At 40.4% G+C, this 26,895-nt stretch overlaps 2 protein-coding genes across 3 annotated transcripts in view; one reads left to right on the forward strand and one right to left on the reverse strand.

The window, feature by feature from the left end:
• Positions 1 to 26,895, forward strand: part of BMPER (BMP binding endothelial regulator) — a 525,475-nt gene that overhangs the window by 320,639 nt on the left and 177,941 nt on the right. For both annotated transcript variants that reach the window (XM_026674868.2, XM_087947656.1), the window contains exon 13: positions 14,089 to 14,425. In XM_026674868.2, the coding sequence (XP_026530653.1) occupies positions 14,089 to 14,425 (337 nt within the window). The remainder of the gene's footprint in view (positions 1 to 14,088; positions 14,426 to 26,895) is intronic.
• On the reverse strand, positions 21,832 to 22,672 carry LOC148128903 (uncharacterized; the record flags this gene model as incomplete). The annotated part of the gene is made up of 1 exon (XM_087945878.1): positions 21,832 to 22,672. A coding segment is annotated over one exon (792 nt), but the record flags the coding sequence as incomplete, so codon positions are not given.

Consider the following 26,895-nt stretch of genomic DNA (forward strand, 5'->3'; position numbering starts at 1 on the left):
CTTTGCGGGGGGGGGGGATCCTGTGCTAATTGTACAGGTTTCAGATGTGATTCTACCTAGCTTCACCTGCTGCTTCCTGTCTGTTAAGAAAGCAGGAGACTATGATTTCAAGTCCTGCCTTAAGCCATGAAAGCCAACTGAGTGCTTTTGGGCCAGTCCCTCTCTCTCTCAACTCAACCCACCTCCTAAGGTTAAAAAATGCAGAGTTGAATTTGATAAATAATTAAACAAAAATAGTAAGGGAGAAGTCCATCTTTAAGATAATTCAACATGATCTATAAAACATGTTTTGTGCTGAACACGGATAATTGAACTCACTTTATTTTTCATTCTTGTCTTGGAATATAAATACATCAGAGTTGTGAAGCACTTGCCAGATTAGGTACATGGCTGATTGACTAAATTTAGCTTAGTAAATCAAAAGCTCTAGAGATTAGTATATGGATTATTCAATTTTTTTAGGCTACCTACACCTAAGAATATATAATACTTCCTAATTGAAACTTCTTATAAGCTATGAATAGAATAATCCTTGAGTGAGCAGAGTGGATGAGCTGATGACTGATTATTATCAAAATCTGATACCTGATACCAAATATCATTTTTATTAACTGCCTAAACCTTAACTGGTTTTATATTTAATATTTTAAAAACACATTAAAATACATATCTACAACTGCTTCTATTTTCACTATTAGTAGGATACAGAATAACAAAAGTTTAGTTTAGGTACAGATAGTCATTGTTTAACAATTAGCAAGTTTAATGACCATTTACAATGGTGATGATAAAGTAACTTTGCAACCAGTCCTTATATTTACAGTCTTCACAAGTCTGCAAAGCAAAAGAAAACTGAAGATCATAAGCACAATTGCAATTTTATCTAGCAACCATCTAACTTAATGCCCAAGTTGACAGTTCTAATGTAGTTGCAAAATAAGGACTATCTGTATATGCAATACATCATTGTCTCTTGTCTCATCTCTAGATAGAGATATTAGAGATAAAGAAAACAGAAATAGAAATAGAGATGAAATAGAGATAGAGATCTATCTCTATTTCATCTCTATTTCTATTTCTGTTTTCTTTATCTCTAATATCTCTATCTAGATCTATCTCAATTATCTCTCTATTTCTATTACTGTACATTACAGAACATATATCAGTATTCCAGAAAGACCAAACTCCAACACCAAGACTACGAGGCAGGCATTTCTCAAAGTCCCATTTTATTAGAGTTGACCTACTGGCACATCTGGGAAAACCCGGATCTGAGAGTTCCGAGTTGTCCCACAATAAGTCAAAACACAAATCCATCCCTTGTACCCATCAGTCCATCACATGGTCCAATCACCATCCGTCCCAACTGGAGACATCCCCTAACTCCGTGATGGCGAACCTATAGCACGTGTGCCAGAGGTGACATGCAGAGCCCTCTCAGTGGGCATATGCACTGTCGTCAGCTGCTCTTCTGGTTCCTGGCATGCACATGCACACCGGCCAGCTGGTTTTGTTTTCAGGCCATTTTCTGGGCGTTTTCAGACTGTTTTTCAGGCCATTTTCAAGCCATTTTTGGCCTGAAAAATGGCCAGAATACAGCCTGAGAATGGCCTGAAAAACAGTCTGAAAACAGCCTGGAAAAACAGTCTGTTTTCAGGGTGTTTTTCAGGCATTTTCTGGGCATTTTCAGGGTGTTTTTCAGGCCATTTTTAATCCATTTTTGGCCCCAAAATGGCCAGAATACAGCCTGAAGATGGCTGTAAAATAGGCATGCATGCACCAGCCACTGGCCTTTGGTTTTCCATTTCTCCCATATGCACACATGCATGCACATGCATGTGTGTACCGGTTTGGGCACTCAGTGCTGAAAAGGTTCACCATCACTGCCCTAACTACTCCTCATTCAGGTGCAGGAAAGACATGACCTTGACTGCAAGGAAGAATGCTATTATGTCTAACTATACACACTTTACAAAATCTCCCCTCCCAATTTCCCAGGCATAGGAATGTGACAGCGTGGAAGCTTCTGGTGCTAATATGGCTTCCAAAGCTGACAACATTATAATTAACAGGATATTAGATAAACCAGATGAATGCTTTTCCTCATTGCTTGGCTAGTCCAGTGCCAGATAGAGCTAAAAAACAAAGCAAAACAAAAAAGAAAGATCCAAAGGTTACAGATTAACAGAGTTGGAAGGGATTTTGTAGGTCATGTAGTCCAACTCTCTGCCCAAGCAGGAGACCTACACCATTTCTGACAAATGGCAGTCCAATCTCTTCGTGAAAGTCTCAAGTGATGAAGCTCCCACAAGTTCTGCAGGCAAGCTGTTTCATTGGTTGATTGTTTTCGCTATCAGAAAATTTCTCCTTATTTCTGGGTTGAACCTCTCCTTATTCAGTTTCCATCCATTATTCCTTGTCTGGCCTTCAGGTGCTTTGGAAAATAGCTTGACCTCTTTGTGTCAGCCCCTCAAATATTGGAACACTGCTATCATCCCTCCCCTGGTCCTTCTCTTAACTAGACTAGCCATGCCCAGTTCCTGTAACCGTTCTTCATATATTTTAGCCTCCAATCCTTTAATCATCCTCATTGCTCTTCTCTGCACTTTTTCTAGAGTCTCAACATCTTTTTATAGTGTGGTGACCAAAACTGAATGTGGTACTCTAGGTGTGGTCTTACTAAGGCTTTATAGAGTGGTATTCACTTCACTTGATCTTGATTGTATCCCTCTGTTAATGTAACTTAGGACTGCATTGTTTTTGTGTTTTTTTGGCTGTTGCCCCACACACATTGTTGGCTCATATTTAGCTGGTTGTCCACTAAGACTCCAAGATCCCTTTCACAGTTACTGCTATTAAGCCTGGTTTCATCCAGTCTACATGTATACTTTTGTTTTTTTCTTGCCTAAGTGTAAGACTTTGGTTTTCTCTACATTGAACTTTATTTTATTAGATAAGGCCCAGTGTATAAGTCTGTCAAGATCCATCTAGATTTTAACCCTATCATCTAAAGTGTTGACTATTCCTGCCATTTTAGTATCATCTGCAAATTTAGTAAGTTACCCTTCTATTCCCTCATCTAAGTCATTTATGAAGATATTGAAGAGTACTGGGCCTAAGACAGAACTTTGTGGCTTACTTCCCTCCATGTAGATGTAGACTCAATAAAGACTATTCATTGAGTACAATTTGTCAGCCAGTTACAAACCCATTTGATGGTGATGCTAACTATCCCACTTTTTTCTAGCTTACCAAGAACTAGGTTGTGGTCTACTTTGTCAAATGCTGTTCTGACCCAGCCAGGTTCCCAAAGAGCAAACACAGACAAAGACAGCAGCCCCCACCTTTTAGGGTTTAATAACAAATTCTGTTCTGAAGGCTGCTTTCCACTAATTAGCTCCAACAAGAAAGAGCCTTGCCAAGTTGTTTGTCAATTATGCCAAAACTCAGAGATAAGAACTAATTTACAAGATTCTCCAAACATGAACTAAGATGTCCACAAGTTGAGCTTCAGAGCTTCTTTGCTGTCTGCAAAGAATGCTTTTCCAAACCTGCCCATTTATCCTCTTGAGGGAGGGGCCATTACCTTGCAGCCTTACTCCCGAGTTGCCTGTGCTGCTGTAATTGTTCTTTTCTCCGAGCAATCCTTAGTGCATGTGTACGAATCTCCTCATCACTGCTGCCAGCCCCCACAATCTCTGAAGGCAGCAGTCCACTCCCTGATGGTCCTGGCCCCTCATCAGAGTCCTTGCTCTCCTCAGCCATCTGCACCTGCTGCTGGCTAACCACAACAAATGCCTTGCTGCAGTCTAAGTATATTATGTCCACAGTATTTCACTGGTCTACTAATTTAGTCACTATGTTGAAGAATGGAATAAGATTGGTTTGGCAAGATCTGTTTTTAACAAACCCATGCTGACTGGTAGTTATTACTTTACTCATTTCTAAATGTTGACAGATCGGTTTTTCAATTATGTTTTCCAGTATCTTCCCGGGTATTGATGTTAGGCTGATTGATCTGTAGTTTCCTGGGTCTGTTTCTTTTTCTTCCTTTTTTGAAGATAGAAACCACAACAGCTCTTTAGTGGAATGACTTCTTTCCTTGATTTTTTTCCTTGTTATTTATATGTTGGAAGAAACTTTTTAATATCTTTGATTTCTGTTGCAAGTCTTTGTTCATTCTGAGCCTTTGCTTTCCCGACTTCATCTTTGCAGATTCTGGCTATCTGCTGATATTCTGCCACCTTAGTTGTGTGTCCCTCTTTCAATTTTTTGTACTTATACTTCTTTTTGTCTTTCAGTTTATATTAGAGGCATCTTTGTGCAACCATGCTGGTTTCTTCTTTGATTTCTTGTTGTCTTTTTCAATGGTATTGTGCTGGTCTGGGTTTTTATGATCATATTTTTCAGAGTTTCCCAAAATTCTTGAGTTGTTTTCCCCTTTAGGATTTTCATCCAAGGAATCTTTCCCAAGTTTTTTCTGAGTTTATTAAAATCAGCTCTTTTAAAATTTAAAGTTCTGGTATCATTATGTTCTATTGCTTGTGTTTGTGTTATGCTGAATTCTAGTATGACATGATCACACTCACCCATGGTTCCTGCAGTTTCAACTCCCTCTATCACTTCTTCTCTGTTTGTAAGAATTAAATCCAATATGGCTGTCCCTCTAGTTTCACCCTCTACCTTTTGGACAACAAAGTTGTTAGCTAGGTTGATTAGGAACTTATTTGATTTCTCATTTGGTGCAGAATTAGTTTTCCAATTGATACCAGAATAATTGAAGTCTCCCATCACTATTGTTGTGTGTTTCCTGCATATGTTTGTTAGTTGGTTGGCAAAAAGGACATCTATTTTTTCTGCTTGATTGGGTGGCCTATAATATACACCTATGGCCATGTTGTTCTTTTTTTCTTTTATATTGACTCATATTCATTCTAGGAGGTTTTCATATTTGGTTTCATGCATTTCTGTAGCAATATAGTGGTCCTTTACATACAGTGCAACTCCACCTCCTCTTTTATGGGGTCTGCTTTTTTTGAAGTTTGTATCCTTCTACCAGTATGTTCCAGCCATGGGTTTCATCCCACCAAGTTTCTTCTATTCCAACTATATCATATCTACCTCCATGTAATAGTAGTTGGAGTTCACCCTGTTTGTTCCTCAAAGTTTGTGCATTTGTATATAGGCACTTGAGATCTTTATGTCTGATGCTGGGTATGCTTCCTATATCTCTTATTTGGTGTTTGAGTTTGTCTTCCTTCCCATTCCTCATTACTTCATTATTTGACTTGATTTCTAGAGGTTTTTGCCTGGAAGTAGGCCCTGGAGATCCTAAAGATTGGTCACCCTCCCCCCTCACTTTTAGTTTAAAGCCGTCCTGATAAGTTGAGCCAGTCGTTTTCCGAAAACATTCTTCCCAATCTTTGTGAGGTGCAACCCATCCCTTGCCAGAAGCCCATCATGGAGATAGAACAGACCATGGTTTTTTTGGTGACACCAATGTCAATGGTTCACTTCTAGAATTCTTTGTTCTCTTATCAGATGTTGTCCTTTCATTACAATACAGATGAAAAAAATACTTGTATACAGTAGTGCAATTCAACCAGTGTAAGAACCAATTTGGTGAGCGTGCACACGAGTGCCAAACACATACTTTGCCCATGCACTCAGCATTTAGAAAAGACCATTTTTAGCTATAATACTTATCTTCTGCTGCAGCCCCAGTGAGTAAAACAGCTGATGCATGGCAAACCGCTCTGCTGCGCAAATCAGCTTTGCTCAAAAACAAGGAAATAAAGCATAGAAAAAGGGGAGTGGCAGGTGGGCAGAGCCAAATAATCACCAGAAGTACCAGTTCACCCAAACTGGTTCGAACCGGTAGAATCCCACCCCTGCTTGTGCACCTAAGTCCCTGACTTCCTTGCCTAGCTGCACATAATCATTCAATATTGTTTTCAAGTCCTTTTTTGTGTCATTTGTCCCAACATGTAGTAATAGAAAGGGTTGGTAATCTCTGGGTTTTATTATTTTGGTTAGATTCTCAGCCACATCTTTGATTTTAGCTCCAGGGAGATAAACATACCTCTCTGGAAAGACTGTCTGGTCTACAGATGGAAAGTTTTGTTCCTTTTGAGAATTGAGTCTCCTATCACCAGCACTCTCCTTTTTTTTCCTAGGGAAGTTTGGGGTGTTTTTCTATCTATCACAGAAGCATTTGATGGTTTTACTTTTCTAGGACATGGATGATGCTTCTTTTTTATGTGTCTGATGTTTTTTTCTAATGAGACTCCATTAAATCGATTTCTGGCTGCATCAGTGTGGGTTGGGTTGGACAGGAATTTCATATTAGGTATATGTTCTTTTTCTATGAGGGGCATGTTTCCATCTGTCTTCTTCTTCCTCTAAGGGGTCTATTCTTTTAGAAGTTATTTTGATCATTATTATGTTCAATTTTGGCAGGCCATAGAGTTTAGGGTATCAGTCCACCCAGAAGCAACTTATACAGAGAAGAACAAAAAGCACTCACCAACTTGAAGAAAGATAACAACATAATCATTCTCCCAGCAGACAAAGGCTATGCCACGGTCATGATGAACACATTGGACTACCAATCCAAACTATCCAACCTACTCCAAGACCCTGCTTACAAACTTCTAAATACTGACCCCACCACCTACCTGGAAAAAACCACCAAATCCAAAATAAAAGCATCCCCCATCAGTGAAGAGATCCAGCAAAGAATCAACCCCAGAGAAAAATCATCCAGATGCCCTAAACTCTATGGCCTCCTCAAGATACACAAAGAAGAAACACCACTCAGACCCATAGTCAGCTCCAAAGACTCACCTCTACAGAATCTTGCCAAATTTCTTGCCAAACAACTCCAGCCCTACACAGAATCCATCACCTCACACGTATAAAACTCTTTCCACTTCATAGAAACAATAAAGAAACAAAACCTACAACCCGGCAACCTACTCGTGAGCTTTCATGTCATATCCCTCTTCCCCCAAGTACCTATTAAAGAAGCCTTGACAGCCATCCAAAACACATAGAACCCCTCTAAGTACATCCTAGATCTGACCAACCACTGCCTAACCCACACATACTTCATCTACAATGGACAAAGTTAGAAACAGATAGAAGGAGCACTTATGGGATCACCCCTCTCACCTGTCATCACTAACCTATACATGGAACACTTTGCAACCAATGCTCTAGACAAATCTGAACACAAACCCAAACTCTGGATTAGATATGTAGATGATACTTTTGTAATTTGGCTAGATGGGAAAGAAAAACTGGACAACTTCCTCACACACCTCAACAGCCTACACCCCAAAATACAATTCACCATGGAAACAGAAGCCAACAACCAACTTCCCTTCCTGGACATCCTAATTTACAAAAAACCCAATGGCTCCCTAGGACACACCATCCACCGAAAGAAAACACACACCAACCGCTACTTAAATGCACAATCCCATTACCACCCTTCACAGATCAACTCCATAGCCAAGACCCTCATCTCCAGAACCAAACGCCTAGTCGACAAAGACCACCTGAGAACAGAATTACACACCCTCACAAACGTATTAATTTCCAATGGATTCCAAAGAAGCACAATTACCAACCTAATCCTAAGGGAGACACCCCCCAGAAACCGAGACACAGAACAGGACAACGGTATCACCCTCCTTCCCTACATCAAAGGCACCACAGATAAAATCAGCAAAATTATCCACAAACACAACATCAGGACAGCCTTCAGCACTGACCAAAAAATAGCCAACATCCTAAGAAACCCCAAAGACAAGATCCAGCTAGAAAACCAAGGAGTTTATGAAATACCATGCAACAATTGCCCAGCCACATACATTGGACAAACCAACAGGAGAATAAATGCACGCATCACAGAACACAAGAATGCAGTCAGAAAAGAAGAAAATACTTCCTCCCTTTTCCAGCACCTTAAAGCTACAGGACGTGAAATTAATTTTGAGGGAACAAATTAATCTCCAATACTGAACACTTCAACAAGAGAATAATCAGGGAAGCCATCAAAATAGAGAATCACCCCCATAACATGAATAAACGGGACGATGCCTCCCGCCTCCCAGACATCTGGAAACTAGCCCTTATCAACAAACGAGTCCCAGCCATGAAAACCAACACCAGACCCAAAACAACATATGACACCACCACCATTCTCCCTTACCAGACTCAAACCCAAACCCATCCCATAGATGAAAGACAACCACCGTCCAGAAACCAGACCACAGCTGCATCACCAGCTGCCACACACCCCGACCCCCAAATCAAGCAAACGGACACATGCCATGAACACATATCAAGGCCTCAAACTTGGAGCCAAACCAAAACCCAGAACATCCCCTCACAGCCACCTGCTCAGGATATCACATCACAGAACTCAGGAGGTTACACCATAAAACCTCAGGATGTTGCCACACAGCCAACGACCCAGTATACGAAATCCCTTGCACCGCCTGCCCCACCACATACATTGGACAAACTAACAGAAGAATAAGTGCAGGCATTGAAGAACATAAGAACTCAATCAAAAAGGAAGAACCTACCTCTTCCCTAGTCCAACACCTCAAAGCCACAGGACATGAGATTGACTTTAAAAATACCAGAACTATCACCAAAACCGAACACTTCAACAACAGAATAATCAGAGAAGCCATAGAGATAGAAAAACACCCACACAGCATGAATAAAAGAGATGACACCTCCCGCTTACCAGCCATTTGGAAACCCGCCCTCATGAACAGACGAGTACCTAACATGATGAATGACACCAGACCCACACCCACGAGGGCCACACAAGATGCCACCACCACACTTCAACGTAAAAAGCAGACTCACACCCACACAGAAGATGAGACACGACCACAGACCAGAAGCCACACTGCAGCTGCATCACTACCCACTTCCAACCCCTCTGAGCCATACATGAAGCGAACTGACCCCCACCATGAAGATGCAGCACGACCACGAACTCGAAGCCAAACAGCAAGATCACAGCTCACCAGCTCAAATCCCCCAATAACTAAGACCAACCTGAGCACAACCAAGCCCCCACCTGAACAGAACACACCTCCAGCCAATCAGAACAAGGCCAACCCCCAACCAATCAGAACACAGCCAAACCCCCAACCAATGAGAACACACCCCCACCCAATCAGAACACAGCCAAGTCCCCACCCAATCAAGTCACACCCCACTAGCAGTTAAAAGGAAGAAGCAGCTGCAAGCTCACATCACTCTGAGAAGCACAGAGCAGAAGACAGAAGCCTGAAGATGATGAATGAGACTTCATCGAAACGTTGCCTAGATACTTCCAATCTTACGCGGGAGAAAACCCGAATAACACACACACACACACACATATACATATACATATACATATACATATATATACATATATATATATACATAAGTTGTCCAGTTTTTCTTTCCCGTGTGGCCAAATTACAAAAGTGTCATATATATATATATATATATATATATATATATATATATATATATATATATATATATATATATATATATATACATACATACATAACATACATACATACATACATACATACATACATACATACATACATATATATATATATATATATATATATATATATATATATATATATATATATATATATGACACTTTTGTAATTTGGCCACACGGGAAAGAAAAACTGGACAACTTCCTCACACATATTAACAACCTACATCCCAAAATACAATTCACCATGGAAACAGAAACCAACAACCAACTTCCCTTCCTGGATGTCCTAATTTACAAAAAACCCAATGGCTCCCTAGGACACACCATCTACTGGAAAAAAACACACACCAACTGCTACCTAAATGCACAATCCCATCACCACCCTGCACAGATCAACTCTGTAGCCAAGACCCTCATCTCCAGAACCAAACGCCTAGCTGACGAAGACCACCTGAGAACAGAACTACACACCCTCACTAACATATTAATTTCCAACGGATTCCAAAGAAACACTATCACCAATCTAATCCGAAAAGAGATACCCAAAAAAAACAAGACAATGGTATTGCACTCCTCCCCTACATCAAAGGCAACACAGACAAAATCAGCAGAATTCTCCAAAAACACAATATCAGGACAACCTTCGGTACTGACCAAAAAATAGCCAACATCCTAAGAAACCCCAAAGACAAGATCCGGCTAGAAAACCAAGGAGTTTATGAAATACCATGCAACAATTGCCCAGCCACATACATTGGACAAACTAACAGGAGAATAAATGCACGCATCGCAGAACACAAAAACGCAGTCAGAAGAGAAGAAAATACTTCCTCCCTCTTCCAGCACCTTAAAGCCACAGGACATGAAATTAATTTTGAAGGAAGCAAATTAATATCCAACACTGAACACTCAAGCAAGATAATAATCAGGAAAGCCATTGAGATAGAGAAACACCCCCATAACATGAATAAATGGGAGGATACCTCCCACCTACCAGATATCTGGAAACTAGCCCTTATCAACAAACGAGTCCCAGCCACAAAAACCAACAATGGACCCAAAACAACACATGACGCCACCACCAATCTCCCTCACCAGACTCAAACCCAAACCCATCCCATAGACGAAAGGCAACCACCATCCAGAAACCAGACCACGGCTGCATCACCATCTGCCACACACTCCGACCCCCAAACTAAGCAAACTGACATATGCCATGAACACATAGCCAGACCTCAAACTGGAGCCAAACCAAAACCCGGAACATTACATCACAGCCATCCGCTCAGAATATCACATCACGGAACTCAGGAGGTTACACCACAAAACCTCAGGATGTTACAACACAGCCAATGACCCAGGAGATTACAGCACAAGACCCAGGATAATAGGTATATTATATATTATAAACAATAGAACTCAGAAGGTCATCACACAGCCCATTACCCAGATCGTTACAACACAGGAGGCTGATAAACACATAGCCAGTACCTCTGCCACACAGGTTCTTATGAAAAAGCCAACCAATCTGCAAACATCAACTCCATCAACCAATCAAGAAATAACACAGCCAACCAGCCTGCTTACAACAGAGCCAGCACACCACACCTCCCCACCAATATTTATAGAGAGACGGCAGCTCCAATCACACTTTGCTCGCACAAGCAGGAAGCTGAAAGCACCAGCCTGAAGATGGCGAGTGGGACCTCATCGAAACGTCACCAAAGTACTCTCAATTTTACTCGGGAAAAGACCCAAACACGCCAAGACCTGCAGATAGATAGATAGATGAATAGATAGCTAGATAGCTAGATAGCTAGATAGCTAGATAGCTAGCTAGATAGATAGATAGATAGATAGATAGATAGATAGATAGATAGATAGATAGATAGATAGATAGAGATAGAGATAGAGATAGAGATGATATAGATATAGATATAGATATAGATATAGATATAGATATATAGATATATAGATATAATAGAGCTCACATCAATCACTATACAACAATAACCATCACAACAGTAACCTTAACAGTGTTTCTATTCGTATTAATAATACTGCTAATAATACTGCTAATGATAATACTTGATAATAGTAATATTCATACTACTACTGTTAACAACAACAACAACAACAACCTTTTTTGGGTGGGACCATAAGCCTGAAAAAGTGCTCGAAAATGAGCATTCAAAACTACTGTGGGACTTCCGAATACAGACTGATAAAATTTTGGAACACAACACCCTGGATATCACGATTGTAGGGAAGAAAAAAGTTTGGATCATCAACATTACCATACCTGGTGACAGCAGAATCGACGAGAAACAACTTGAAAAAATCACCAGATATCAGGACTTGAGAATTGAACTGCAGAGACTGACATAAACCAGTGCAGGTGGTTCCAGTGGTAATCGGCACACTAGGTACTGTGCCTAAATACCTAGGCAAGCACTTGAAAACAATTAGCACTGACAAAATAACCATTGATCAGCTGCAGAAGGCCACCTTACTGGGCTCTGCTCGCATAATCCACCGATAGTCCTAAACATTTGGGAAGTGTTCGACTAGTGATTTGTGATATAAAACCCAGCATAGTTATGTAGTTTGCTATGTACACTATTGTGTACATAGGGTACCAGCAGATTTCAGTTTTCAATGTATTTGATACATTTCAATTCAACTCAGAAGTGATGCAAAATATCCCTCTGCTTAGTTTAGTTCCTTTTTTTTGACTGGTCAAGTGTCCACAAACACAGTTCACATCACCAACGTGAATTTTTTTTCCTTTTTTCCCCTTCAATTTTCCACTTTCATAAATATCTCTCCTCTTTCTCCAGCAAGTGTCTCCCTATCTCTTTTTTCTGTTCTGTTCTGTCACTGTCCCCAAAAGAACACCATTTTATCTCCAGAGTTGTCAAATCCTACCCACTTTAACTGTCCAAGTCTTCTTCCTGCAGTCACACAAATGTTCCTATTTTCACAAACTAAGCTTTTCAGTTGTTCCAGCTCTCCCTGGTCTTCTTTTCCTTCTGAGTCTTATCTTTTGCCCTGCAATTTTCCTCTCCGCTTTCCTGTTGGGGGGGAATATCACCCACCCCTTCTTCTTAACTGGAGCTGTCTCTTTTTCTCCAAAACCCACCCAGGGATCTCCTCAAAAGTTCTCCCCTTTCATCTCACTCACTTGCAAAATCGGGACTAATTGTGGTCAGTTTCGGTCCACCGTTGTTCTGCTAAGCCACCACTCACTCTGTCACTCTGTCAGATCTTCTGGTTGGCCCTTGCAGGCCTTCTTCTTTCCTGTCTGCTCTCTAAGGGATTCTCCTGCCTCCCGACATGAACTGCCATCCACGCACGCTTGACAGGACGTCCTTCTACTTTGGTGCCCCTACAGGACCCCTTCTGCTTTGAAAAGCTAACTGGATGGCTGGAAAGTGGTTGTGCTCTGCGGAGCTACCTGTTTGCACACCCGTTCGAACTGACAGCTGGCCCCGCCTTCTCATAAACATTTTTTTTCTTATTGCATGGGAAACTAAAATATTTTTCCAATTTGAGATAAATGATGTTACAAATACATTTTTTTCAAAAAAAAAACCAAACTTGGTAGGTAAAGGGTGATGTTAGCTGAAGTTTTCTCTTGATTACCTATTATGACATATCTTTTAATAAATGTGGCTCTACTCTGAAGATTAAAATCTGCTAAAAGCAATATGGAGTGAGTAATTTGGAACCTTTTATTTAGGGGGGAGGTTAGTGATTTGGGAGGTGGTTGATCGATTGGTCATACATAAGTGATCTGGGATCTTCCTGGCCATTGTCAGGTTATTGATAACTTAAGTAATATGTTGTATCTGCCTTAAATTTGATGGTGATCTTTTTAGTAAATCAAAATTATCATTTTCATACCATTTCCTTAATCCTTTAGGCACACCTGTTGAAGTTAGTTCCTAATATTATCACTATTAAAAATCATCTATAATTGAGCAGCCAGTATCACATTTTTAAACTAAAATGTATAACTTTCATTTGCATTTGTCTTAATCTGTTGAGAATATTTTTAAGTAAAATATTAAGTAAAATATTTTTAATGTTTTAATTTCAGGAATTCTAAGCTGGTATCTTGCTATTTCTATTTCAAAATTGTTCAATCCATTCTACTGTAATCTTTTTTTTACAGCAGGAAGAAGATTCGGTTATAGGTGAAGTTCTGCTTGTAACTCATTAGATCAGCAATTGAACACCAAGGAGAGAAAGACAATGCTAGATAATTCCCTGCTAAAAACACCTTTTCTTTGGGCACCACTTTCCACCTTGTCATCTCATGTCTGCTATTATGTATCATGGGCTGTAGCTCAGAAATGGAGCATAATACTAAGGCTTTTTTAGTCACAGAGTTGAAGTATTAGGATGGGGAAGGATCTTTGCTAAGAGATCTGAAAAACTACTAACCAAATGGAGAGATCAAATGGAGTAGTAATCAGACTCAAATAGGAAACATAGTTATGTAATCTTATATGTTGTTAAACTCCTTCTTTCCTTGCCTTTTTCATTAGGACTAGAAATCTCTTGGGATGGAGACAGTTTTGTTGAAGTCATGGCTGCCCCTCATCTTAAAGGTCGGCTTTGTGGTCTGTGTGGCAACTATAATGGGCATAAGAGAGATGATCTGATTGGTGGTGATGGTCATTTTAAGTTTGATGTGGATGACTTTGCTGAGTCCTGGCGTGTGGAATCAAATGAATTCTGTACTCGTCCTCCAAGGAAACAATTTCCTGAATTGTGCCAAGGAACTGTGAGAGTAAAACTCCGTGCTCATCGGGAATGCCAAAAGCTCAAAGCATGGGATTTTCAGATTTGCCACTCAACTGTGGACTACACCATGTTTTATCGGTAAGTGTTTCCTTTTGATGAGCAGAATGGAAATAAAAACAAATTGTTGTAAAACTGTTCCCAGAGTCTAGGAAGGAACATGGTGGTTTGTCAAATAATACAGAACTGGAACTTCTGCACATTCCTCCTGAATCAAAAGTGCAAGTAGCCACCTCCCCACTTCTTCAACAGGCAGGCAGCAAGAACTCAGAATATCTTACCCTAATGGATTTATTGATAAATAAGTGTTAAAGTCTATAGTTTCCATGATTCTATAACCTAATCTTAAATCTGCTTAATAAGATTCTGCAAGAGTTTAGACTTGATAGTGAAAAACTGCTAGATCTTGTCATTAATCTTGAAAACTGAATGTATATACTTTAGCACTTATATTAGTAAGTTTACTAAGCTGTACATTCTTTGACTTTCTTGCTAATTGCTTTCTGAAGTAGTGGGGAGGTTACTACTTGCTTTGCTAATGTAGGACAAATGTGCAGATCAATTAGCTCTTTAATATTATGAAAACTATTATTCTCCTATTCAGACTTTGAGAAGTCCATTATGAACTGCAGTGACAACTAAAAAAGTAGTTCTTGCTGGAAATTACTTTTCTAGAATCATAACTTGGTATTATGATATTCTCAGAATTGGTTGGAAAGTCAAGGAGACCTGATTTTTTTTTTATTCCAAAATCTCTGAAGACAAATTAGGGAAAATTACAATATAAAGATACAAGAAAAAGCCAAGATAATAATTTCTGAATAGAAGGAAGACATTGACTTTAATTGGAATCAAAGGAATGCCACAATCTTACAAGAACTATATAAATATTGTTTTCATTTGATTTTGGCTGACGCAAAATAAAGACATTATTTTTGGATTACATAATAGTGCATAGAAATATCCCCATTTTAATAAGTTACATAACAATACCTTTGTCATGATTGCACTGCTGTTACTGGGGTGGTTCTTACAGTGTTCTACTTTGAAACCTAGATAGGCATTAGTAAATAGTATCAATCAAGGGCTTGTTTCCCAGTTCTCACATGTATTTGTTACAGTTGTAACATTTCTGTTAAATACTGGGTTGATTGAAGAGCAGAGGCAGATCTTCAATTACAAACTCTTTATTGTAACAAGCAGTAACCCAGCAACAGTCTGTCTGATAGCTTGTCCTTTTATAGGGAGCTGTCAGGTGGCTTAGTCAATGAAAACAAACTATTTTTCCCATCTTGGTGGCAGACCTGAGTAAAGCCTTTATTCATCGGCTTCACTCCTTCATTTGGATATGCAACAGCCTCCCCACCCAGAGAGATAATTGACCAAACAGTATGTGGTTAGTAGATATAGTTGTGCAGGTAGGCGGGGCAGTGGTAAGCTTTCTCTAATCTGTGCAGTTCAGTTGGAGCAGTGGCGGCAGCCAGATCAGTCAGGTCAGCTGCTGCTGCTCTCGGGTTTGCCAATGGAACTACCTGGAACTTGGCCCTGGGTGTGGCTGACTCTTTGGGAACCGGTTCTTCGGTGACTCCTCGCTGGATTCCCAGTTCTCCAGGTGCGTGCATTTGTCAGTCGTTTTGGGTTGTGTCTGCTGCTGCTGGGATTTCAGGGTTTTTATTATTTTCTAGTGGTGTGTTATTTTTGTTTTATGTTAATTCTGGTTGGCGGTGGCATGAGGTATCCAATTAGTCATGGAGTTGGTCGATGTGCCTGCACCATATTCCACTCCACTCTATATGAGTGGTGAGGGCTACCACCCTGGCAGGAACCCATAGAGCACCCCCAGTGTAGTTGTGGACATAGACTAAGTCCCCCACATTAAATAATCGGAGTTGGCTGGTTGAGTTGGTGGGTGCCTCTGTTGAATAGTTAGGGTGTAGCCGATCTAGCTCTATCCTTAATTGATGACCCATTAATAATTCAGATGGGCTTCGATTTGTTGTGGTGCTAGGTGTTACATGTTAGATTAATAGGAATTTATTGATCCAGGTTTGCCAGTCCCTAGGGCCCATTCTCGATAATGCCTCTTTGGATGATCACACTATTCTTTCCACCTGCCCATTGCTGGTGGGATAGCATGGTGTAACCAGGGCATGGCAGATTCCTTGTTCGACCAAGAAAGAGTTTGAATTGGGTGGCTGTAAATTGTGGCCCATTATTGGATACCAGGATGTCTGGTAGACCATGTGTTGAAAACAGCCTTCTTAATACCCTGATGACTGCCTGTTGAGGACATGAGCACTATTTCTAACCATTTAGAATAAGCATCCATTATTACCATAAACGTTTGGCCTTGGAAGGGCCCTGCAAAGTCTATGTGAACCCTTGACTAGGGTGCTTTCGGTGCCTCCCATTCATGTGCCAGGGCAGAGGGGTATGCTGGTCTGGATTCCTGGCATGGTTTACATGTGGCTACCCACTCAGCTATGTCCCTGCCAATGTTTGGCCACTACATATAACTTCTAGCTAGTGCCTTCATCCTGACTATGCCTGGATGGCCTACATGCAGAACCTCTAAGGTTGGTCTCCTTAGTTTTGGTGGCACTATCACCCATTCCCCCCACAGCAGACAACCCTGTTGCGCAGATAGCTCATGTTGCTGAGCGTGAAATGGCTGAAAATCCTCACCAACTGGCCCTTTTGGCCACCCCCTCCATACCCAGCTAAGTACTTGGGTTTTGTCCTTGGCAGAGTGTCCCACTATTTCAGCCACCGTAACGGGGCTGGAGGTCAACTCTTCAATGAGAAGTATGGGTGCAACTGAGGCTAGGTTTTTCACAATTGTTGGAAGCAGACATTGGCTGAGGGCATTGGCATGGCCTAGGGACTTGCCAGGCCAGTGAATGAGATGATAGTTGTAGCCTGCCAGAAAGATTGTCCATTGTGTCATGCATGGTGACAAAATGTTCAGTTGGGTGGTCCCCTGTGAGCAGGCCCAGGAGCAGTTTATGGTCAGTTACCAATTCAAATTGCCTGCCATAGAGGTACTCAGGGAAATGCTTTATGCTCACAATGGCAGCCAGTGCTTCTTTGTCCAGCTGGCTGTAGTACCTTTCTGCCGCTGACAATGTCCTCGAATGGAAAGTGATTGGGGCCTTGACCCCATTAGGCATTCAGTGGCTGAGGATGGCCCTGATGCCAAACAGGGAGGTGTCGCATGAGAGGATGGCTAATAGAATCTCATTATACTGCATCAAAACACTTTTGGATGACATCTGTTTTTTTACAGCTGTGAATGCGGCAGCCTCTCATCGGCTCCAGGCCCATGGAGACTTTTTATCCAAGAGCTGGTGCAGTGGTTCAGCCACTGTCACTTTCTGTGGCAGGAACGCACTATAAAAGTTCAACAGTCCCAGGAATGCCTGGAGCTGTTTGTTTCTGGGAGTGGGAGCTTTTTGTATGGCTCTGACTTTTTCCTTAGTTGGGTGCAGCCCTGAGCCACCTATTAGGTAACCCCAAAACTCAACCCATGGTACTGCTATCTGGCATTTTTCTTTTTTAACTTTAGCCCAACCTCTTGAAACCTAGTAAGGACTATTCTTAGGCGGTCGAGAAGTTCCTTCTTATTGATTGTAGAGACTAAGATGTCATTAAAGTATGGCACGATCCCTGGAATGCCTTGTAAAAGCTGTTCCATGAGGATTTGGAACAATCCTGGTGCTACACTCACACCAAATTGTAATCTGCGACATTTAAAAGCCTCCCAGTGGGTTATGATAGTTTGCACTTCTGCGGTGGCATCATCCACCAGTAGCTGTTGGTTTGCCTGTGCAAGGTCTAATTTTGCAAAAGTCTTTCCTTTGCCTAGGGAATGTAAAAGATGTTGCACAACATGCACTGGATAAGCATTCTATCGCAATGCCTTATTGATCATGCATTTGTAATCTGTGCAGATATGGATTGAGCCATCTGGCTTGACCGGCATTACTATTGGCATTTCCCACTTCGCGTGATCTACCAGCTCCAAAAAACCCTGGGCAATTAATTTGTCTAATTGTCTAGTTTGGGCCATAAAGCAAAAGGGATCCTGCATGGCTTCATCCTTATGGGGCCGATCTAGGGGTTGAGATTGAAGAAGATGGGTGTCTCTGTATACTTGCCCAGGTTCCCATCAAACTCATCTGTGAATTCCCAGATCAGCTCCTCGATGCTATCATCATAGACGGCATTGACACCAGTCACCCCCAGGCCAAGGGATGCAAAACAGTGCAGGCCAAGCAGGCTTGGCAGGGCGCCGTCCACTATGGTCAGTTGCAGAGGCCTCACAAACTTCTTGAAAGTCACTTCAGAGGTTCTGCTCCCTATGACAGGGATGCAGTTCCCTTGATAGTTGTTTAACTGAAGGTGCTGGTACTTCAGCTGTTTCCTGGCGATTCTTGGCACTAATTTCCTGATCGTAGCCCAGGACACAATTGACATAGATGACCTGGTGTCTACTTCCATGCTGCATGGTAAGCCCCCAATGAGGACTGTGACATGGATTTTCTTTGCATGCAGTGAACTAGCTTGCCCAATGGTTGCTTCTGTTTGATATTGGGTTCTTGGGTTCCACATAGCATTCTTCCCCCTGATGGGGTTTCTGGTATTCTGTGACCTGGCTGGTTTGCGTGGTAGGCAGCAGGTTGACTGGTGCAACAGACACTTGCCAAGTGCCCCTTTTTGTCGTACCTCTGACAAATGGCATCTTTAAACCTGCACGCTGATCTTGGGTGGTTACCACTGCAACCTGCACATGCTGTTTGCTTCCCTTCTATTTTGGAGCTCCTCTTTTTTGATGATCAGAGGTGGCAAACCTCATCATCCTTGTCAGTCGATTCTTTGTGCTTGATGTGGTCATAGTACATTATGACAGCTCTGTGTGAAATTGGCAGACTGCTTGACTTCTGGATTGAGTATCGTTTGGTTGCATAAATGCAATCCCCAAACTTCTGGCTTCACAATGTAAGAATCTTAAGATTCAGGGGTGGGCTGATGGGGGTTCTCAGGGGTTCAAGAGATCCTCTAGCTAAGAATCTGCACAGTTCGGAGAACTCACAAATCCCACTCCTGGCTGGCCCCGCCTACCCCTCCCCTCCCAGGAATCCTCACGCGGCCCATTTTGGATGCAGGTAAGTGCAGGGCGCAAGCGGAGGTTCAGGGAGGGTGAAAAACAGGCCTCCCAGAAATTCTAGAAGGGCGGAAATGGGCCCATTTCCAGCTTCCAGAGAGCCTCTAGAGCCTGGGGAGACCGTTTTCACCCTCCCGGAGGCTCGAAGAAAGCCTCTGGAACCCGGGGAGGGAAAAAATGACCCCCCATCATGGTGCAGGAAACTGACTAGGCCACACCCACCCTGGCCACACCCACCCAGCAACTGGGCACAGAACCCATTGCTAAAATTTTTGAAGCCCACTCCTGGGTGAATTATACTGCTTCACATTAAAAATAGCTAAGTAATGATATATGCATGATATAATTAATACATGTATGTATGTATGTATGTATGTATGTATGTATGTATGGGCCTTTGACATGGGCCACTGCCCAGCAACACTATTTAGAAAAAGATAGAAAAAAAACATTCTTGGTTGTTTTTTTTCAGAATTTGATCTGCTACTCTCTCCTACAGCTGCTGATGAAATAATATAGTATTCTAGTAGCATAGTGGTTATTGTATTTCCCTGATATTCAGAAGGTATCCATTTTGAAACATTTTTAAAATGATTTCTCTCCCTGAGTTATCTGTCAGAGATTGCTTTCCCTCTCCTCTCTTCTCCTCCCCTATCCTCCTCCCTTCCTTCCTAGAGGTAAGGTATTCCAAATATATGACAAACATTAAGTTTTAGACATCCTTCTTTGGTCTCGTTTGGAGAGAATATCTTCAGCCCCCATGACATACTAACCAGTGTGAAGTGGACAAGTCAGGGGACAACTCTCAAGTAGGCAATCCCTAAGACATAAAGGATTTCATTTTAATTTCCATTGTGGTTGAAATCAGGACAGTGAGTAAGTATGGTGTTCAAGGGAAAAGTGTTTACATTTTAGCCATTACTCAATTTTACTTCTACCATTTTTCACAATAAGTGCTGAAAACTGAAAATGCAAACCAGGTACTGAAAAAGCAGGATTTATTTTATCATAACCAGGTACTGGTTGTGTTTATTTGTGGCATTCACAATTATATTTTGTATCTGGGAAGATCTCAATTTCCTCTATTTAAAAAAATTTTATGATTAATTTAATGTAATAATCCTCTTGACACCAAAAAGAGAAATGACTTACATTTTGACAAAGACAAGAAACCTGACAGCAAAATGATATGGGAAGATTGCCATATTGAAATTAATCTTTTTATGACACAATATAATATTACTTGTGACCTAGAAAATGTATGTTTAAAAAATAGTTTATGTCTTCTTAAAATAAGTTCTTAGATTTCAAAGAAAATTCAGAAATCAACTCTAAATACATTTCTGTGACACAGAGAAGATAAAAAGTCTTACAACTTGATCAAACCAAAGGGCTAGTTATTCTAGCATTCTACTGTATTTCCAAAAATTACTTTCTTCCTCAGGACAATCTGCATTCAGCAACATGCATCATTTGAATGTAGAAATTTTATAGCTTATAGTCATTCAGCATACATATTCTAATTAATTTGTCTAAACTCCTTCCACAATCACCCAAACTTTAATCACAAACATTTCTTGATGTGTTAAAGTGAATGATGTGTGATGTTGAAAATTAACATCACTTTTTTACTTCGTTCATCTTCAATCTATTCCAGATCAATTCTTTATGTGTAGCTGTGAGTTCTAAAGTTATATTGGAAGAAAAATTCTCCATGAGCACCAGCTAATTGCCATCACTTCTTCATCCTTTCCTTTTACCCTTTTTTCTTATAATGAATATCAACTAATCAACTGCCCATTTTTATTTTCTTTTTTTTTACATTGGAGCCAATGTTTTTAAAATGGTCTGCATTTACAACTTTATGGAGGCCTGTTGATATACCTCTTAGCAAATATAATACTATATGTACCTTGGCACTAGAAAAGTGTGTCTTCTCTAACTGCAACCTCTTGCTTAATCTATTATTCAGAAGAAAAATGTTTTTAGAACATTTTGAGTTGAAGTGAATTAGTCACATAATCTGTAGGATCCTTATTGTTGTGCAGAATGGTAGGGGAAAAATGCCCTTGAATTATAATTCAGAATGGCCACAATTGTTTGCTTCTGTCTTAGAAATATAAAACAAGTAAAAGTCACTCAAGTTTAAAAATATCAAAATAATTCCTGTCCATCTGTAGTGCAGATTTATTTATATATTTGTTTATTTCTTTATTTATTTTGTCAAGCATGTATGTATGAACATAAGATATAAACATATAAGTATAAACAGGTATAAGTATATACATAATAAATTAGTATGAATAAATGGATAAATGGGAACAGTAGGACAGGGACGGTAGGCACGCTGGTGTGCTTATGCACGCCCCCCCTTACAGACCTCTTAGGAATGGAGTGAGGTCCACAGTAGACAGTTTAAGATTAAAGTTTTGGGGGGTTGAGGATGTAACAACAGAGTCAGGTAGTGAGTTCCAGGCATTGACCACTCTGTTGCTGAAGTCGTATTTTCTGCAATCGATGAGTTTGGAGTGGTTTACTTTGAGTTTGTATCTATTGTTTGCCCATATATTATTGTGGTTGAAGCTGAAGTAGTCATTGACAGGTAGGACATTGTAGCAGACAATTTTGTGTACTAAGCTTAGATCAGACCATAGGCGGCGTACTTCTAGGTTGTCCAGGTCCAAAATTTCAAGCCTGGTAGCATAAGGTATGGAGCAGAGGAGTGGAGTACTCTTCTCATGGACTTGCTCAATTGTATTAATGTCTATTATACAGTGTGGATTCCAGGCAGAGGAGCTGTATTTGAGAATTGGTCTGGTGAAGGTTTTGCATGCCCTGGTTTGCAGTACAGTGTTACTGGAGAAGAAGTTTTGCAAAATTAGGTTAGCAACTCTTAATACTTTTTTGGCAATGCTGTTAGAGTGAGCTCTGGGGCTTAAAATGAGTACTCCTAGGACCTTGACAGCATGAGGATCATCTATGAGATCGTATCTGCTCAGTTTGTATTTAGTATTCTGATTTTTGTTGCCAATGTGTGAGACAGAGCATTTGTTGGTTGAGATTTGAAGTTGCCAATTATTTGACCATTCTGACACATAATCAAGGTCGCTTTCTAGAGTAGCAGTATTGTCGGTGATGTTAAATAGTTTTATGTAATCAGCAAATCAGTTTTACGTATTATCGCAAAAGTAATTTATGTAAATTAGAAAGAGAGTCCTAGAACGCTGCCTTGGGGGACACTGCTGTTAACTGGTGCAGGGTTTGGTAGGGCACTCGTTATTTTGACTACTTATTGCCTGTTTGAGAGGAATGCAGCTATCCATTTGTGCAGTAATCCAGAAATGCCATAAGAGCGTAGTTTTAGCAGTAGTTTGTCATGTACCAGATGTCTTACATCTATTGCTTTATCCTGGTATTATTATTATTATTATTATTATTATTATTATTATTATTATTATTATTATTATTATTATTATTATTATTATTATTATTATTGTATACCAGTAAACGCTATTGATCCAAGCTTGTAATTGTCCTCACGACATCATATATCAAGTGGCATGAAATCAAAGATGGTTCCCTTTCAGAGTTATCATGCTTGGTGAATACTTGGAAATTCTTAAATCCTAGGCAGATTTTATTTGAAGATTATGTGAATAAAATTACATATTTTGATTAAGGAAAGCATTATTAGAATTGGGTTTTGATATTCATAGAGGAGTAGAATTTTAATTGCTTCTCAAATTATCAGTTACAGGCGATGTTAAAGCAGTTGTAGAATTCATTACATGAAAGTAACCTAAACATTTTTTTTATTTTGTAGATATCTAATAATAAAATTGTTGTAGGAATCCTTATATTATATTTAAAAGGGCACATTCCACAGAAACTGGAAGTTGTAACTTTATTACAGTCTGTCTATTCCATTACTTATTTATTATTTTGGATAAATATTATCATGTATTATTTCTTGTTTCAAGTCATGATACCTCATTTATTTTTATCTAGGTTATTAATACTGTCAGAGTATATTCATAAACTGGAGTAAAGCTTAGTAACAAAGTCAGCCAATGAACAGCCATGGCAACAGACCAGCCAATGGGAGCTGAATTGGAAAGTAAAACTAGAAGTAGACTCTAGTCTCTCCTCTAAACCTAACCTCTCTGCTCTGAACTCTGAAACTGCTGCTTGTGTTTTGCTTACATTGGAAGAATCTACTATTGGTATTGTACATTTTACTCATATTATTATATATATAAAGAAGTTAATGAATCCTACTGATTCAGTCATCTGTGTGTGCTTTCTGGATTTGAATTTCTGCTACAAAATCTAACAGGTTAATGGGCCCAGAACACACGGAAGACTTAATTGTAATTTAAGCTGAGAGAGTCTGCCTGTGTTGGCAGAGGAAAGCTTTGCAGGATGGCTGAGAAAATTAAGGAGAGCTCTCTACCTCGTTTGGGTCAGAAGAATTATATAATTTGGGCTGCAAAGATGGAATGTTTCCTGAAAGCTAAGGAACTGTGGGATATTGTTGAAAACCCACTCCAAGGACTATTGGCTGCTGCAGATCAGAGGCAGCATGATAAAGCAATGGCTTATATCATCTTAAGTTTAAAAGATGAAAAGTTTATCAATGTAGCTGATTTAAAGACTGCAAAGGAAATCTGGCTGAAGTTAAGAAGTGTGCAATTATCAAAAAAGTTATACAGAGCCCATCTGAAACCAGGAGAATATCTGGAGCAGCATTCAGTAAATATACAAATGTTGTTTTTGGAGTTAGAACAGCGTGGAATGCCGATTCCTGAATCTCAGAAAGTGCTGTGGGTTTTGAACAGACTAGATGACTCATGTGACATTGTTTCTGCAATATTTGAATGAAAACCAGAGCAGGAATTGCATTTGGAGGCATTGAAAGCATGTCTGATTGCTGAAGAAAACAAATGCCATTTTCGTAGCCTCAAGGAAAACTTCCTGAGGAAGGGGCCCAAAGAGAAGAAAGATAAGCAGAATGAAAAATTCCACAGACTGGCTGTCTCCAAAGAGAAAAGCAGCAGAAAAAATCAGATTACAGCCCACCAACAGAGGTGCTGTTTATCTGTGGAGAACAGACACACCTAAAAAAGGACTGTTTGCAAAGGAACAACTTTTAGCAAGGAAGGAATTATTTGCAAGACAGAAGCAGTTTGCAAGGAAGAAAATCAGCAGATGGTCAAGTTGCTGTGGCAAAAGCCAGCAATTATAATACTAGAGATCAATGGTTAAATGACAGTGGGGCTAGTCAAACAATTGTTAAAAATTGTACATTGTTTTACAGGATGGATACAGCTGCAGGAGATGCAGTAGCCTTGGTGAATGCCAAAAGGCTAAAGTCATTGGAAGTAGCAATGTGCAAATTCCATATCTGGAAACAAGGTTCAATTATGTTTTGTGTGTGCTTGAAATGGAACATAATTTGCTAGTTTAGACAAGCAAGGATTTGAGACCATACTTGTAAATGGGCAGTGTATCATAAAGAGATATGGCAAAGTGTGTGCAAAAGACATAAAACAAGGTAACCTTTATATGTTGCAGGGACAAAATGTTCAGTGTGCACAGACATTTGGAAATGTGGCAAAGCATGATTCATGTGTTCATCACTTGCACAGAAAGCTTGGCCATGCGAGCTTCAAAGTTTTGCAAAAGATGGAACAGTATGCAGAAGGGTTGCATGTAAAGGGATGTAAGGCATATTTGGATTGTGTAGTATGCAAATCATCAAAGTCCAAGGCATTCCCAGTAAGCAAAAGTAGCACAAGGCCGACAACAAGAGATCTAGAGCTGGTACATGCAGATTTGGTAAGGCCAATGCAACCAGTTTGGGAGGAGCTGTTGGGCTTCGTGAAACGACTTGCTTGACAGCATTGGAAGATTAAGGGCTTGAGGGAGACGAAATGAAAACAAACATTGCTACCAGATGACATCTTCATGCTGACTAGTTTAGATTGATGAGGGGGGAATACAAACACTTCATTACATACAATACAAACATGCTAGCTTTCAAATTTTAGTTTTATTTATTACACAAATAGGACAGGATTTCACATAATTCTCTATATTTAACCTCATACCTGGCCACCAAAATTGTCATTTTGCTAAATGTAGTGTTTTCAGAAACCCATAATGTCCTGCCTGTTTAACATCATGACAATATTTTAACACTACTGATCTTAAAATGTTCCCCTACTATTTTGCGCCGGGACCATTCTGGGTTGCAGCTTTGTAACCGAACCTATAAACTTTCGTGGTTGTATAAATCCTTCCAGCCTCAGTCTCAACCAATGTAAGCCATCATCTAATTCTATCACCACCCGATACCAATCGGTCAATGTAGCATACGAACCTCTATATAGGCAAGCCTGATTTAGTTTAGGGTCCAATCTTTCTTTGAATATATGTATCAATAAGCTCTCTGGTAATGAAGGGAGTTTACCAATCACTCATCGGAAAGAGGGCACAGATCCAGAATGGATGGTGGAAGAAGGTACCGAAGTGGCTGAAGACGATGGTGGGGATGGCCAGGAACAACAGACTGTGGGAGCAAAGAAGGAGGACGTGCCATTGACAGCGCCACCAGTAGTAAAGCCTAAAACAACTAAGAGTCAAAGAGAGGTACAGTTAAGTGACCATAGCCATGGTTATAAGGGGAAAAAGGAGCAAGAACATAGGCAAAAGGAGTGACTGCTGGATTGGAAAGTGAAGCGCTGGCTTTCTGTCAGCCTCCGTTTAGAATCGTAGAAACTCTGGCAATAAACCACGTTACTCACAGTTCTTTGTGGATAGATGCATTTATTATAACTCGTTTCTTCCAAACATGGAAACAACGGCAATCCCAAGTAAAGCCAGCGCTGAGAACATCTGCCCTCCCATTAACCCTGCTCACCTCCACCCACAATGCTAAACGCGACTAATATCAGACACTAATCACGCCCACAACTCTCTCTCACCCATCTCTGACTGCTCCCCCCACCCTTCCTTCCCATTTGTGTCTAAACTGCAACCCAAAACAATGCGGAGCTTTGAATAGCTGAAAACTATTCCCCTCCCCCGAGCAACACATGTTACAAAACCCTGAGCCTCATCTTAACTAACTGTTCTTTCTCAGTGAACTATTTCACCCCGCTGTTCCGTCCCATTGAGCTGTCGTGTCTCGTCTTGTTAAATTGAGAAGGAGAGGAGTGATAAACCAGTCCCTGTCAGATGGTCATGCCGATAAGGGATTGACAGGTCGAGCCGGAATGGGAACTGCAGGAGTGGAGGATCTTGGGCTTCACACCATAGGACAGGTTGGCAGGATCTTTGAAGCCTGACAGGCGGCCCCCTCTACCATTGTTCCTTCTGTAACAGA

This window comes from Notechis scutatus, chromosome Z (genome assembly GCF_049901735.1).
Source record: "Notechis scutatus isolate UNSWTSFEM ecotype Mainland chromosome Z, rNotScu1.2, whole genome shotgun sequence".
In the NCBI taxonomy this organism is placed as follows: Eukaryota; Metazoa; Chordata; class Lepidosauria; order Squamata; family Elapidae; genus Notechis; species Notechis scutatus.